Source organism: Pieris brassicae, chromosome 3 (assembly GCF_905147105.1).
Source record: "Pieris brassicae chromosome 3, ilPieBrab1.1, whole genome shotgun sequence".
NCBI lineage: Eukaryota > Metazoa > Arthropoda > Insecta > Lepidoptera > Pieridae > Pieris > Pieris brassicae.
Genome location: NC_059667.1, coordinates 22,953,903 through 22,970,748, shown reverse-complemented (window position 1 = coordinate 22,970,748; position 16,846 = coordinate 22,953,903). Strand labels below are relative to the sequence as shown.

Below are 16,846 nucleotides of genomic sequence, written 5' to 3'. Positions count from 1 at the left end.
GACGAACGTAATCTTAATTGTAGTAAAAATAAGATGTGATCAAAACTATATTTATAAAGTTATTTATTAAAATTATAACCATCATTTTGCTGTAAATAGCACCGCCCAAACATCACAATATTTACATTTTCAAAGTTTAATGTGCGTTTTTACATTTTAAGTTTACAAAAGTAATAGAAAATGTATTACATTGGAATGCATTTAGTATAAAAATTAAGTTTTTTTTTCGAATGATTAGTATCAATGCACAGCTGTGATAAGGTGTAAACAGTTCGTCAACTAAGACTCTACGTGAGCATAATTCAATATTTTTACCATAATTTTTTAATTCTTTGTTACACTTCTAGTCTCGATTGAACATTGATGACAATCTAAAAAATATAAAATTCACTTTAAAATTAGAAATAACAGAAATAGTTGTATATTAAAATAAAAAAAATAACAATATCGATTTACTATAAATCGAGTAAATAAGGCGAGTCCAAAGCGCCCAGACCCGCAGCCACGCCCCCTTCGTTGGCGTCCGCTAGTTTCGTCCGGAGCATGTGACCCACTTGGCGGTTGCTGTAGATCTTCTCTTTGCTTCTGTGGAGTTCGTTTCGTTTAAATCGAGTTTAAGACGGACGTGGCTCGAGATATATCTTGCCGTAATATAAATTCGTTTATGAAATACAAACCCAATAATAACTCCGAAGATCCCGAGTTCGGAGACCAGGTCGCACAGAGACGGAGGGACGGCAGCGTTCGGACGCACTACGTATCCCGATATCTGCAACGGACACAATTCGGGATGAAATATAGAAATATAAATATAACAGTTGAAACAAATCAATCTTCACGTCGGCGTATGTTTTCCTACCAAAGGTGGCAATATCCTCTCCATGAGGATATAGGCCGCTCGTTCGCGACTGTGTCTCATCCTCAACAGGGCTTCCTTCACGTCGGCGCCGTACAAGTTGTTTCCGCCTCCTTCGCGTTGGGGTTTCAATACGAATCTGAAATATCGTCAATTCCTGTAAATCGGCCGAGATGGAACCGGTCGCGGGCTCGTCGAACGGTTCGAGACCTTTCCGCGTCGGCGATCGCCATTTCGACGGCCCTCTCGCCGCTGTCGTCGAAGTCCAGAGAGTAGAGTCCCGTGAAGATGTCTCGAACCCGAGACCTCAGCTCCCCTTCGGCCACGAACCTCTCGAGGGCTCCGGGGGCCGCCAGAGCCTGTTGCACCTTCTTGGTGCCCGCGAGTTGGTAGTGGATCGACGGACACTTGATGGCCCTGCAGAAGTAGAGAGCTCGCTTAGAGTCGGCCTGCTCGTATTGCAACAGTCTTTAAACGAATGAAAGGGAACTCACGACGATCTCTCGACCCTGAGCCTGGCGTCCCACTCCTTCTGCGAGGGGTACTGAGCCGGTTCGTACCCGGACCTGTAGTACACCACTGCCGCGGGCCGACCCTCTCTGTGAACAGAGAACCGCGTCAGACGAGCACTCCTCGACTTCGCTCACCGAGCACCTAGACTACTCACATGATCAGCTGTTTCTTGTCGTTCAACTCGGCCTCTTCGTAAATTTCTTTTAACGTCTTCCTGTAGATCTGGAAATATGATAATTATTTATGATGAAGTAATTTATGTAGTCGGACCGATAGTTGGCAACTGATAACTTATTGGAAACCATTTTTGGAAACAGGTACAACAATAGGGATACTCCATTTGAAAAGTACCGTGGGTATTTCATCAGGGCCTGACGCAGTGCGATCATTGCGATCCCACTGCGTCAGGCCGATATAGATAGGTTTTAATGGCGGGTACATTGTGGCCTTACAGATACATACTTAGTCTAAAGCGCTCGGCGGGCTTTAATACCTGAGATACTGACGTCACTATTCAATATAGATCTGGCATACCCACTCTTACCAAAATGTCTCCAAAAAATTCGAACTAATAAATACAAATAAAAATGCGTCGAGACAGATACGAATTAATAAAAGCCAACCAACAAAAATCACTTATAGGCAGATTTTGGTAAATCTATACGTCGTTTAATTTATAATTGTTTAGTCAAAAGTTTATATCGAATTGAAATCAAGGTATAGCGTGCAAAAACAAAATGTCTAACATACGAAAGGCGGTCAAAAAGTTCGCGGAATGGCTGGGTTGGCGGAGGTGAGTTCACTCATCCAGGTAGGCGCTAATCGAGTGATTCATTGTTCAAAGTGAGTATTATATACCAATTTTCAGCCTAACCGAGTCAGTCAACGAGTAAACAGTAAATCGGGAAGAGACTAGCCACTATGGAAAAATGACGTGAACATCACGCCGTGTAACATCATATAAAGTTCCTTACAAGGAAATACCCCTTAACCATCCTACAAGAGATGCTAGCAGCAGGGACTCCGCTTCTGATAAAACCATAATTTTTAAATGGCACACACTTTTCAAAAAAGCCCTTTCCATCGAAGACGCCCCCAACCTGGACGGCCGATTGACACTACCACACCAGAGATAGTCGAAAAAGTTGAAAAACTTGGAAGACGCCTCGCTAAAGAAAAACAGCTTGCAGCATTATTTGGAATATCTTGGCATGACTAGAGTCTGTGCAAGATAGGTCCCGAGATTACTTTCTGGGCATCAAAAACGCGAGTGAGTAGAAAGTTGTCGTGAGCTTTTAGACCGCGGTGGAGAGCAAAGGGACGAAATTACGGCCCGAATCGTCACTGGTAATGAGACCATTATGAACCTTAGTCAAAGCAAGAGTCGACGCTGTGGCATAAAAACATCACATCCCCTCCTAAGCCGTACGAGGTGTCTCAATCGTCCGGAAAGACCATGGCGACGATCTTTTGGGATACGGAAGTCATTCTTTTTATCCATTATAAGGAATATGATAACAGGAACAGGAACGAGAGAATACTACGCTTCTTATCTGATCAATTGGAAGTGGCTGTTTAAGAAAAAAGGCGGGGAAAGCTTACACAGGTGTGCTCCTTTTGCACACCGGCCATGTTGCCCGATTGCTCACCGTTTGAACAACTGCGTCACCCACCCAACAGCCCAGACCTGGCCCCTAGCGACTATTATTTGTTTGCAAAAACGAAGAACTGCGTGGAAAGTTTGGCGACGACGATCAAGTGAAGGCGGCCTATTTTGACGACCATACAAGTCTTTTTTTTCCGACGGTATTAATAAGTTATTTGACAGATCTGACATTAGGATTAATGTTTTCTACATTAAAATGGAAAAATAGTTTAATGTTTCATTTGTATTGCAATGAACCTGAATAGCACTAAGCACTATTTAGATACAACTTTCTAACACAGACTAATAAAATCTAACAAGAAAAATTACGTAGTTAGATTATTAAAAAACTTAAAAAATTATCACCATAGTAGCTTATCTATCTTAAAAATCAAACCCCTATGTTTCATCACTGCATCTTTTCGGTAGTTTTAAATAACAAAACTTTTAAGTGTTTCTGAACAGGACCAAATTACCATAATATCCGGCCGTTTCTCGGAAATCTCAAACTCGTGGAATCGCTGATCACAAATATTGTAGGAGACTTCTTCGACCACAAAGAGCACCACTGCGGAGGGAACACCGAACATGTCGTAGGCTTCGATTATACCCGAGCACAAACCTGACAGGGCTCTGTTTTCTGGCATCTGAAAGTTCATAATCTCGTAACTCAACAAAATAAATAAGTAGAATCGAGTGTCTCTATACATTTCAAAAGTTTTACCAAAAACTATTGTGAGCGAAGTCCTGGGCTCCGGTCACTTTGTAAATGAGACTGATTAAAAAGCATACTCACGTTTTTGATAAGTTCACCGTGTCCCAACTGCCTCAAGATATAACTGCAACGCAACAATTTAACTTAATAACATCATACACAATAATTGACGTAGTCATTGAGAACCTAGTGTTTATATGAAACCTGTGAAAAATAAAACAAGCCTTCTGAAGTATTTACTGCTTTTTGTTAATTTACCAAAAAAAATTTTTTGTTTTAAAGCTTTAAAAAGGCATAAAAAAATATTTAATATCATTTGTATTGGCTTTCCGAGATAAACAATATGCCTAGATAGAGGTAAAGGATGCTAGGCAACATCTAGATAATGTTATTGTTAATAAGGAAACAGTAATACCTAACCCTTAACTGAGGATTTGGAATTATAATAACATAAAAATGAACAAACTTACTACGAACTACAATTCACGACAAACTTAATCTACACAATATAAAAGTACTACAGATAACAGACAAAAAGATACAAGCTACCAAAACGTTAATTCACTTAAAACAATCGATAATTTACTTTAATATATGACAAAATGTGTAGTAGAAATCTTCTATAAACATTAAATATCGAGTCAAATGTCAGGTGTGACAATTGACTTGATCACACTAAACGTTTCGGTATCTATAACAAGACTACACTTAACATACACATGCTTATATTCTGATATTGTATATTACAGTAGATATGTGTGTGTGTGAATAATAAATGCATAACATAATATTTGAGGTAACCTAAAATTCAATTTTTACGGTATCTTATATGGAAACGTCATTCCGAAAGATCCGTATAAGGGTGTTCAATTGCAATATCTGATGTTTAAACTATTCTGCTTCGAGAACTCGCTGCGCATTCAAAGCATTTGAAAGATGTGCATCTAACCCGTCCTGTGCAAACCGTATCGATTAAAACAAGCGATGGCACCATAAACAACATAATTTTCTTATCGACAATGCGGGGTCAGGGAACATCTCTCAAGTTGCTTCGGAAGCCAAAAGTCATGCACGCCGGTCGTTAATACACGCCAACTATTCTCAAATATATTATATATACTATTATTAATTGCAAAACAAAAATAAAACAAACATACACAAAATAGACACATGCCGATAGACTGAAATGCATAGAAAAGAAATGTGTAAAGGCGACAAGCTAAGTGAAAAAATATGAATGACAGCGTGCATAGATAAGAAAGAGCAAACACATGAGAGATGTTAACTGAACGTACAGTTACTTTAATGGGCGTAGACCTCGGGTGAGTATTAGAGCTTTGGCAAATGTAATACTTTCCAGCCGTGTGTCCCAGTCTCAGTAAAAACGTCCGACGACTATTGTCAATGCACTTTTGACCGAGAGTACTTTGCGAATAAAGTTTTCTAATCCCTAAAAGATCGACGCCCATTAAGTAACGTCAAACAAAGTCGATACCGAAACATGGTGGGAAGATAAGAGGTGATAGCGCCGAAACTCGCTGCCACCGTGTTAAACTCCACTTGTTTTATTCGATTGCTGTCTGGTTGCTGCATCAGATAGTCGGAGCGAAATAGACCCAGGCTGAGAGACTGAAAACATTTCATTCGAATAGTTATTTTCCTACTTATTCATTATAACAGAGAAATATTATAACGATATTCATAGTACGAAAGTATATATGTCGTTATCAAAAGTACCTAAAATGCTGTGATTTAACAACGCTGTGTTATTATTATACAGTTTATCGCTAATAATACTAAATGGTATCCCTTAACCAGCTCCGAAACCTTACTACAACAATAAAGCCTAAAGTGAGTTAAGCATTAAACCTCTTTCGAAAATCAAAATAACTGTCATTATGTAATGTCTACAGTTGTATCGTCCAGATCACGACAAGTTTTTGTAATCAGCAGCTACGTATGATGACGTTGCATTTTGTTATTTAATATCTAATGAGCAATCATTCTTGGATTCCTAAGAATCATTGTCATTCAGGTTACGTCACTCTTTAAATTAATGACATCGCATGTTTAATGTATTTCCATACTGTATTCGACATAGAATAAATCTAACAAAGTAAATAAGCCACGATCTATTTACTTTGCGTTTCTGTTGACCGTGATGTCCAACAGCCCCGTACGTAGGAAACTATGCGACAAATGTTATTAAATTGTGTTTTCTTCTGTCAACATTTGCAAGTTGCTTCCGAGTTAGCTAATATTTCGAAACTTCGTAACACATGTTTTGATAATACTGGCTTACTTTTACAAAAACATATACTTTATTTACGCGACTATCCATCAGTTACTTTTTTTATTTATATTTCGCAAAATTCCAGAGTTCCTCACTTCTTAGTCTCTGAGGTTGGTCGTTTTATTCCGATAATTCATAAATGTATAATATACATACATATCGACTGTATATAAATATATTGTATCTACGTGAAGGCAATTAATTGCAAGACTGCAGTCTCGAAATGTACAAAAATGCAAATGTTAGTATGTTAATCGCCAACATTCAGCTATCTACGATATCTTGTAAAGCCCACATTGTCCGTTCGTTATGCCAAAATCCCTAAAATAATAACAGTTTATTACACAACTATTATCTTCACTAAACCACTTTTAAGAACGTTATTCGTCAAACAAAACAATAGAAATATATAATGTTATATTTTACGACAAATATAAATCATAACAATCATTGCATAAACTGATAAAATATGAATGCGCCACTGACAATTATAATACAAATTTGTCAAATATTTATCGATCTTTGTGGGTGTGTTTCATTTATTAATTGGCATTCATTTGCGAGGACAAAACAGGACACGATCAATAATACGTACGTCTTAATAATTCAAATAACAAATACTAGATTATTGACCTTATACCGCTACTCATACAGCCATTTCCACACTTTTATACAATTAGAGGTAATAAACTGTATTATTGTGGAGATGACTATATTTCTTCATAACCATTCACCAGAAATCGTCATCATAAATAATCTCAAATGATTTAGCGTGTATATTTTTGGCACAACGATACAGCAATATCCGTGGGCTACCTTTGTATCTCCCTGGAGACGGGTCCCAGGTGACCGAAACCGGATGCGATACTGTTGATTTCCACCTGCTTCCAGGAACAGTATGGAGTGTGCTTGGCACACTGGTTCTCAGTGTGGGGACAACGCGACTCCAGCATGATGTCAGATCGCAGCATCCCTAATGATATTGGCTAACACACATACATCTTGGTTGTTCTATAAGTTATCTAACCTTAATAAAGTCCTAACAACAGAATCTTTGATTTTAAAACAAACTTCAACTAGTTCTCCAATAAATAAACGCACTTTTTAAAATATAATGTACGTATATATACCTGTGTTATTCCTTCTTCGCGAACTTTTATCCAAATGTTATATAACTTGGCGGTAAAGTCGTCAACTTCAAGGGCATTCTGAAGGGTTTTTTCTAGAAATTCGTCATCATGGGAAACCTAAAATAATATGTTTAATGTGCATTGCTATTTTTCTGTTAAAATGTAATTGTGACAGGCATTTTTGTTTGGCAACGGGGCACCAGGCAGCTGCTCTTACCCAATAAAGAAGCATTATCAATGGAACAAACAAAAAAAAAGTTAAAGATTAATATCAAAAAGTAGGTAACAAATATTAGGTTTTTTGCACATTCAAGGATCAATAGTAAGCATTGTGCAAAATGTGGTTTCACTATGATATTGCACAAAACCATTGCATTGTATCTCTCAATCATTTTTCACTGACAAAATCTTTCTATAAATGGGTCATTATGAAATAAATGTAATTACTAATTGATAACTTTTTATTGTTGTTAATAACTAAAACAGCAATTAAAAAATATTTTGCAAATCCTGTCCCTGTTTATCATATATTAAAATACGTTTTATTAAAAACAATTTAAATAAATACAAAATGAAATATTCAATTTATTGGCATTATGGTACAGCACTTTACAAACATTCATATATGAAAACAAATAGAGCATATATATTAAGATGGACACGATAGTACTTATGAAACTTCGAATTAACAAACTATGTTTATATTATCAAGTAGTTAACATTTTCTTAATCAATCTATCTTAAAAAAGTTATTGTCCGATTTAGTGAATTAGTATTAAGACCTCTTAAGACTAGAACATTAAACAAGTTACCTTATGCATTAGTTCATTCAAGACTGGTTGTAAGTCCACCGCTTTTGTGAACTCTGTTCTTGGAAAAGGTGATGGTAATAGCACAAAAGGAGCAATCTGGAACAACAAGTGTATAACTTTATTAATAAAAAATCTTATTATCAATAAAAATATTCTCGAAATAGAAATGACTGACTGTAATAAATTTAAGACTATACATTACATCTTAAATCCACATTTGTGCTTTATATCTTTAGAAACATCAATGTTCATTTTGTGGTATATATTGACTAGGAAAGTTAGTGACTGTTCTGTTTATAGCACAATTGTCACATACATATTTTCAATAATTCTTATATTTTTGTTAATATTTAAGTCTAGAAATGTAATTCTTTGATTTCAGGCAAATAAAAAAAATAGTACTAAAGCAATTAAACATCTAAAATATAAATTTATGATACAAAAATTAGACTCTGACAAGGACTCAGAATCAGAATTATTTTAAAAACAGGTAAGATAATAGGTTAAACATACTGTGAGATACTTACACATACAGACTTCTATCTACATATTAATAAAAGTGTTTAGTTGTAGAAATCTACAATATTTTTACTCATTGGACTATGCATACTGCTAGCAGATATATATTGAAATAGACTTTACCATCCTAGAAGTATGTGGTTGGATAGTGTACAACTACCTTGCCATATATTATGATCATCTGATTAAACATTTTTTTTTGTTATAATGGAAAATTTTAAAATGATTTACCTGGATGGTATCCTTTGAAAAATGTGCTTTATCTCTCATTCCCACACCATGCATCAGTGCCCAATCTTTTGCTTTTTCTACAACACTTGAAAGTACTTTGTTGTCTAGTGGAAGCGGTATACAAGAAGCAAGACGTGATTGACTCATATTGTAGTTCTGACTTAAGGAACCAGATATATATTAATGATAAATTATAGCTTGATATTTATCAGTTACTTAAACGCTCAATAAATGATAAGCACGAACAGCACAGGGTGAACGTTAACAAATGATAGCCAGACGCGACCGCTAACACAATTTATAATCAATTTTGTTTAAGTGTGAAGATTGTAACAAGTCGAGACAATTAACTTCATGAATTCATATTTCACAACACCTAATAAATTTCAACAACTAAATTGTTCAAAACTTTGAATGTAATATAATAATCTGTCAAATCATGAATTACAGCTGTCAAGTGTTAATGTTTAAAGCTTTCGTGACACTTTATGAAACCTGTCTGTTGTGTTGCCCGGATATCTGTGTATAGGATAAAATAGAAGGATAGTATGAGGTAAAGTGAAATTAAGAGACATGGCTTTGTGCGAACTACGACTGTGGGTTTAGTCAGGATGTCTTATCGGTAGTGTATGTAGAAACTCGAAAACTTAATTTGTATGAAAGTTTGTTCGAGTACGGGACTCAGACTTAGTACTAAGCTTTTTTCCTTAATCATACCCTAAAACTCGCACTCGCACAGAGTGTTGTAAGTTTGAAGTTTTATGCAGTCTATGACATCATCAAATTTGAAATGTTTAATTTCCCACTTCCGAACGGTGAAGGACGGACTGTATCTCAGTATTTTTAAAAGTTATTGTTTATTGCAATTTGATATTAAAAATTTCAGCAGCAAAGCAGTTAAATCTATTGCTATATAATGGAAGTTACTGATGAAAACCTTGCCACATTAGCCAATTACTTACAACAAACACTGAACCCGGACCCGAACATTCGAAGGCCGGGTATGTGTACTTGACTTCTTTTTCCATTAAATCAATCATTATTCAACATATCTATTAATGCATAAATGTATATCTTTTGTATTTTTGTATATATCTCGTAAAATTCTATATAAACACTTTTCTAACCTAGACCCAAAGGTAGCTTTACAAATCACTTATTAAAATGTATCATGTGAATATTACTCGTCGCTTTTTTATATTAATATTAAATTTATATTCTTTTCAGCTGAAAAATTCTTAGAGAGTGTTGAAATTAACCAAAACTATGCTATACTATTATTACACCTCATTGACAAAGAATCTGCAGATCTTACAATTCGAATTGCTGCAGCTATTACATTCAAGAATTACATCAAGAGAAATTGGTCTGTGGTAAGAAAATATTAACCTAGTCAATTTTGACCAGTTGTAATGTAACAAAATATTATTTTATATTCTATTCTTGGAGTTATGTAGATATTTTTAAGAATATATTTTAATATTGCTCTATCAAGCCATAATTAGAATCATATATGAATTTTAAGGAGGAATTTGGGCAGGATCGCATACATGCAGCCGACAGGGAAACCATCAAAACTCTCATAGTATCTCTAATGTTAAAATCACCTGAGTCTATTCAGAGACAATTTAGTGATGCTGTATCCATTATTGGCAAGACTGACTTCCCTGAGAAATGGCCCGGTCTTATATCAGAAATGGTCGAAAAGTTTGCTACAGGTATACCTTCTTTCTTAACTACTTTGATTAATATTTAAGCCTTAAATCCTCATTTACAGAAACTGATTTTACAGGTGACTTTCATGTTATAAATGGAATATTAAGAACAGCACATTCACTGTTCAAACGCTACAGATATGAATTTAAATCACAAAAGCTTTGGGAAGAAATAAAGCATGTCCTGGAAAACTTCGCTAAACCATTGACTGACTTATTTGTTGTAAGTTTATATGTTAGTGTTAATCTTATAAAATAGTGTCCTTTATTATATCTGTCTAAACAAACTTGACCCAAAAACTATTAAGCCCTTTAAAACTATGAGAGTTGCAGTTTTACTTAAATTGTTCATTGATAATTTAATCAAGTTTTAAATGACTTCACTAATTATTCAATCAAAGCTAAAACTGTCTTAGGTCTTCCTGATAGATGTTTAACTAATATCTAATTGTAAAAAATGTGTGAGTGTGTGCATGTGTTCACTGATAATGAAGATGCTACTGAGTTTTACGAGTTGTAATTATTTAGATATATAATCAATTATTCATCTGCCATTAGACATAATTTAATTAATACTTTTGAGTCTTACTGTTAGTGTTTTGAAGTACATATGGAAGTTGCATACTTTACATCATTACTATCGGTATATCATTTTATATTATATTAATGTCATAATATATATGGTTCTGTAAATATGTTATGGATGATACATTTTCAATCAATCAATTATGGGCAGCTGGCTCCTCATAGAGGTGGTGAGTGGCTAGAAAAATGCTTAAAGAAACTCTCAGTTGTATGGGTGGAATTTCATATTTTGCCTCAATGCCAGATGATGAAATTCAGCTTGAGGTATTAATCCGACAAACCAAGCTTGTTATAGACTAATTTAGCTTTACCTTCACCTATGGGCGTGAGCTTCCCAGTACCAGCTTCTTTTGCTTGACCATATTCAACGAACAGCGAATCAAATCGTCGACGACCAGTCACTTTCAGAGTGGCATGATCCCTTGGCGTTTCGTACAGATGTAGAATCTCTCTGCATCTTCTACCGCATTTACAATGGAGAGTGTTCTGAGGAGTTGTTCGAACTGTAGCTGAGTTTCACCATCGGATCGACGACACAAGGCAGAATACAAACTACAATCTGTATCACCTCGACGTCCGTCGTTCTACAACTGAGCGTTTCTTGAGGCAGTTTTTGCGGCGCACCACCGCAATTTGGAAGTAACTGCCCACTAAAGTAATTCCTAACCAATTCGATTTAGGGTACTTCAAACAAAGTGTATGTACCAAATATTAAAAGCCCGTCAACGCACTTGCGAGACACAAAATCATCGTTTTCTCTGAAACTAATTTCAGGCTACCATAGATCTTACAACAAAACATGCAGATAATCCTCAAGCACTGAAGATAATATACAACTCCCTAGTGCTGATAAGTAAGGTTTTCTACTCCCTCAATTACCAAGATCTTCCAGAGTTCTTCGAGGATAATATGCCAATATGGATGCCTAATTTGCTGAATTTGCTACAAGTCAAGGTCCCATCCCTAGAAAGTAAAGTAAGTATGAAGTTTTGTATCTCTTAACTAAATTACAATGGCGAGCCTTACAGTAGGGAAATGGCTCAGTACAAATTATTACATGAGATGACATGCTTTTTTAAACTCAATGTTCAAAGTATTGATATTAGCATGGAGTAAGAGAGTCATATCATAGTGAACGGCCTGAGTGCAGCTTGCCAGCTGGTGGGTTTAATCACATATACAGTGGTGGTCCACTGATTTATCATTTATTAGAAAAACAATATACATCCCATTACACAAGTGCAGTTTCAATATTACATTACGGACAAACACTTACACTAACTGGAAGCGACAACAAAAAAGTATGAAAAACATTTTTTTTAAGTATCAGTATTGTTATTCACGAAATAACTACTAACCAATAGTTATAATTAATATTTAGTGGCGTATCTCTTATTTTAAAAAACAGCACTTTTTTTAAAACGGATATACGCTGCTCTTTAAGGAAACATTTGATGCGATGTGTGTTTAGGTCATTTTCATGCTGAAAGATCGAGGTTACAGGCAAACGATCGTCCGAGTAGGGAATCGTGTGCTCTAAGATATTTTTGTATTGCCATAGATCCATTGTACCTTCCATCTTCTTTCGGAAGATGGAAGGTACAATGGATGGATGGATGGAATGGGTCCAAATCCACATCAGGAAAAACACCCTTAAACTTTAATGTTACCGCCACCGTGCTTGACCCTCGTGCTCCTTGTGTATTTATAATTAAAAGCATCGTTTACAGGGTGTCTAACATGTCGCTTTCCGTCGGAATTTACATTATTTTTGTTTCATCTGAAAAATAACACTTTTTCCATTCTCGTACTAGGAATAATAATATCTTTTTTCGGTGTTGCTTGGTAAGAAGAGACTTTGGGAGATTCTTCAACAATTTAGCTTCCACTAATCTTCGGGGCTTCAGTCTTGACGAGATGTTTCTCGGGTCATCAGACGAAAAGAAATTTCATATTTAATCTAGCTGGTTGGCCATTGCTTGGGTTTTTTAAGTAACGCGAACGATTAGCGTATCTTCTCTGGGAGAGGTTTTTCTTGGCCGAGCCTTCGTAAGAATGTTTACAAAAGTTCCATGAGTTTTATAATGATAATTGCATTAACAACTTTTTTAACAGAACAATTTCAATGCTCAGCTATTCTTCTGTGCGCTCACATATGATCTGTATGTAAATTAACAAGTAAGTAAATTATTCTCGCCAGGATGATGACGATAAGCCTGGTGTAATGGAAGAATTACGCACTGAGGTGTGCGAATGTGCAGCTTTGTATGCTCTGAAGTATGAAGAGGAATTTGGTCCCTACGCCCCGGGGTTCGTCACGGCGGTTTGGAATGTGCTGCTGTCTACCAGCACGCATGCTAGATATGATGGTGTAAGTGTTTTGGGCCATAATGAGAGCATAATATGGTTTTACAACGTGCGAGGCGACTCATATCTTTTCAATTCCAGTTAGTTTCAAACGCTTTAACATTCCTCGCGAAAGTTGCGGAGAAGAACAGCTATAAAAGTCTATTTGAAGACCCGGCAACACTCAGCAGCATCTGTGAAAAGGTTGTCATACCGAATATGGAGTTTAGAGGTACCGAGATAGCGACGAGCCCTTCCTCATTCCCAGCAGATCGTCCGGCGGCCGCTGTGACTTTTGGTTGTTTGACATTTCAGAGTCGGATATGGAGCTGTTCGAAGACAACCCCGAGGAGTACGTGAGGCGAGACATCGAGGGCTCCGACGTGGACACGAGGCGTCGCGCCGCCTGCGACCTCGTCAGGACTTTGGCGGTGCACTACGAGCAGAAGATCATGGCGACATTCGGTCAATACGTCGAGGTAGCGAACGCGAGCCGCGAGCTCTCGTCGTTCCACCGAACAACGGGAACCGCTAACGCCGAGGGTGTTCGCTCGACAGGTGATGCTGAAGAAGTACGAGGACAGCGGCAGGACGGCGTGGCGCGGCAAGGACACGGCTCTGTTCTTGGTGACGTCGCTGGCGTCCCGCGGGAGCACTCAAGCCGCCGGGGTGACGCGCGCCTCGCCCCTCGTAGACCTGGCTCAGTTTGCGCAAGCGCACGTTCTACCCGAGCTGGAAAAGCCCAACGGTACGTTTCGTCCCCTTCGCCTCGAATCGTACGTCGTGACCCTTAAATGAACGGCGCTTCGAATTGGTCCCCAGTGAACGACGTGCCGGTGCTGAAGGCCGACGCCCTCAAGTACGTCATGACGTTCCGCTCGCTTCTGCCCAACGATCTCCTCGTCACCGCCTTCCCGCTTCTGGTGAGCGTCAGTGCAATTCTTCACTTCATACTCATAAACGGCAAAGTGTAACGAAACGTGTGTCACACGGACAGGTCCGACACGTCAACGGGCGCGGCGTCGTCTGCACGTACGGCGCTTGCGCAGTAGAGAAGATGATAGCGGGCGGGATGGTGCCCCGTCAGGTCATCGAACCCCACGCCCCCGCCTTGCTCGCGGCCCTCTTTAACGCTCTCGGAAACGCCGCCGACCCCACGGAGCATAACGAATACGTCATGAAAGGTTGGATACCTTCGAATATTTGTTTTTGTCTCGAAGCGTCGCAGCATCCAAATGAGTGGAAATGATTTTCAGCCATACTCCGAACCCTTTCGTGCCTACGCGAGTCTGCGCTGAGCTACCTGGGCGAGGCCCTCCCGAAACTGGCCAGCCTGCTGGCGGCGGTGACCAAGAACCCTTGCAAGCCCCATTTCAACCATTACCTGTTCGAGACTCTGTCCCTGTCCGTTTCGTAAGTACTGCAAATGCGGCCGTATTTTGTGTCAAGCGAGCCGTGCCTCGAATGATGAGTGCTGAAACTGTGACCAGGCTTGTGGTGAAGGCGAATCCCGAGGCGATCGCGGCCTTCGAGGACGCCCTCTTCCCGATCTTCCAAGAGGTGCTGCAGAACGACGTGCAAGGTGAGCGTCGCGACGCCCGGAACGCGAGTTGAACGTGTCGCTAGAGCTGTATGCTTTGAAATATTTCGCAGAATTCATGCCGTACGTGTTCCAAATGCTGTCGCTGCTGCTGGAGCTGCGGGGGGAGCGAGGGGCCGGCGGGGACGGGGAGGCGTACGGGGCCCTCTTGCCGTGCCTGGTCGCGCCTCCTCTATGGGAGCGCGCGGCCAACGTGCGGCCCCTGGTGAGGCTGCTCTGCGCCTTCATCGCCACCAGGGAACACCTGGTCAGGACGTCCGGCAAACTGGTGAGGAGACCGGTTTTCACCTTCGCTTTACTGTTTAATTTCCTAATTCGTCAATTAAATCGAAAAACTCCTTTCAGCCGGCGATGCTGGGAGTTTTCCAGAAGCTGATCGCATCGAAGACCAACGACCACGAAGGGTTCTATTTGGTGCAGACGATGCTCTACAAATTTGGAACGTGAGTTCTTCGCCATCCTTCGGCGCCTCGATACGAGTCGGACGCGATTCAAGCTTCTTTTCTCCTTCCTCGCAGCACTGACATGCAGCAATACACGAAGCAGATAATGACTCTGCTGTTCCAAAGGCTTTCCTCGTCGAAGACCACGAAGTACGTTCGGGGTCTGATCGCCTTTTTGGGATTCTTCGCGGCGCATTTCGGCGCGGACCCGCTCGTCGACGTCATCGACTCCATCCAGGCGAAGTGAGTGCTCGGCCCGATAGAGAGTCGAGGGTCGCGACGAGAACTATACGCGGGCGGTCTCTCCGTTGCAGCATGTTCGCGATGTACGTGGAGCGAGTGCTGATTCCGGACCTGCAGAAGGTGAGCGGGGCCCTGGAGCGGAAGGCGTCGGCGGTGGGCTGCGTCAAGCTGCTCTGCGACAGCGCTCACTTCGTCCGAGGGCCTCTCGCGCATCTCTGGCCGGGCCTCCTGCAGGTGACGCCTCCGTCCGAGCGTGCTCGTCTTCTCGTTCCTTCTGCCAAACGTGACTCACCACTCGATTCGTTCCAGGCCCTGATATCTCTGTTCGAGCTGCCCGTGGACGAGACTTCTCTGCCGGACGACCACTTCATCGAAGTGGACGACGCTCCGGGCTATCAAGCGCAATACTCGCAGCTGGCCTGCGCACGCGCGAACAGCGCCGACCCCTTGGCTAGTGAGCGAATCCCCGTACCGATAGATGCTCGTCGATCTTTGAACTTAAGCAAAAATATCACGTTCTTCTCGATTTCGTAGGTATAGAAGATCCCAAACGGTACCTCGTGGAGAATCTGTCGCTCCTGTCGCAGTCTAACCCCGGATTGCTTCCCCCGAGAATCGCAGCCATGGATGAGCCCCACAGAAACGCCCTGCAGATGTACTTAGCCGGATCCAGTGTGCAAATTTGCTAACGAGTCCTCGGGGCTCCCGCGTGACTGTGAAATCATTTCTTTTTATTTTGCAGTCTTAGAATATTCCAACGCTGTATAAGATTGGCGGAATTATTCTGTTTGATAACTTTACTGAATCTACTCATCATTTTTTCTAATTAGGAAAAGTCTGAGGCCGAGTGTTATTCTTAAAACGTAAATTTAGAAAATAAAGGGCTGTTTTGAATAATGTGCGCTGCGCGTTTGTTCCTTTTGTTTTATTGCTAAAAGAAAGGTCATTTGTACCCTAGTTTGTATTAAATACGTGTTAATTTAAACTTTCTATTAGCAATATTAACTATTGTTAAGTTAGTTTGTAATCGATGGCAATGTTGTGCCGTTAATGTATGATATTGAATACTGAATAAAAGTTTTATACAATTTAAGTGTAGTATTTTCAATTATATATTTTATACGTATATTCAAAATCCTTACCTTTGCAAGGCAAATTTGTTTATTACTGATATTATTTTAAAGGTAATAAAAAACTTTT

At 39.5% G+C, this 16,846-nt stretch overlaps 2 protein-coding genes across 4 annotated transcripts; one reads left to right on the top strand and one right to left on the bottom strand.

The window, feature by feature from the left end:
- Window positions 1-46: 46 nt before the first annotated feature.
- LOC123706748 (glutathione synthetase-like) lies at window positions 47-9,137 on the bottom strand. 3 transcript variants are annotated; one of them, XM_045656132.1, is made up of 13 exons: window positions 8,715-9,137; window positions 7,965-8,060; window positions 7,153-7,269; window positions 6,839-7,008; window positions 3,811-3,853; window positions 3,491-3,661; window positions 1,524-1,591; window positions 1,351-1,455; window positions 1,067-1,273; window positions 860-995; window positions 678-769; window positions 457-585; window positions 47-371 (listed from the first exon to the last, which is right to left on the bottom strand). In XM_045656132.1, coding segments are annotated over exons 1-13 (1,482 nt in total). In that variant the 5' UTR covers window positions 8,862-9,137; the 3' UTR covers window positions 47-370. The 3 variants fall into 3 exon arrangements, with proteins under 3 accessions (XP_045512088.1, XP_045512090.1, XP_045512089.1); XM_045656134.1 differs by adding an exon at window positions 5,225-5,358 and having other exon boundaries at window positions 47-585; window positions 6,859-7,008; XM_045656133.1 differs by lacking the exon at window positions 6,839-7,008 and adding an exon at window positions 5,225-5,358 and having other exon boundaries at window positions 47-585; window positions 8,715-9,136.
- A 372-nt stretch (window positions 9,138-9,509) lies between these two features.
- On the top strand, window positions 9,510-16,739 carry LOC123707298 (exportin-2). The gene is made up of 19 exons (XM_045657219.1): window positions 9,510-9,715; window positions 9,942-10,087; window positions 10,240-10,432; window positions 10,507-10,652; window positions 11,789-11,989; window positions 13,215-13,385; window positions 13,463-13,592; window positions 13,676-13,839; window positions 13,919-14,108; window positions 14,183-14,283; window positions 14,358-14,544; window positions 14,617-14,773; window positions 14,851-14,942; window positions 15,014-15,228; window positions 15,306-15,403; window positions 15,479-15,646; window positions 15,718-15,880; window positions 15,956-16,100; window positions 16,181-16,739. The coding sequence occupies exons 1-19, from the start codon at window positions 9,631-9,633 to the stop codon at window positions 16,333-16,335; spliced, it is 2,907 nt and encodes a 968-aa protein (XP_045513175.1). The 5' UTR covers window positions 9,510-9,630; the 3' UTR covers window positions 16,336-16,739.
- The last annotated feature ends 107 nt before the right edge of the window (window positions 16,740-16,846 follow it).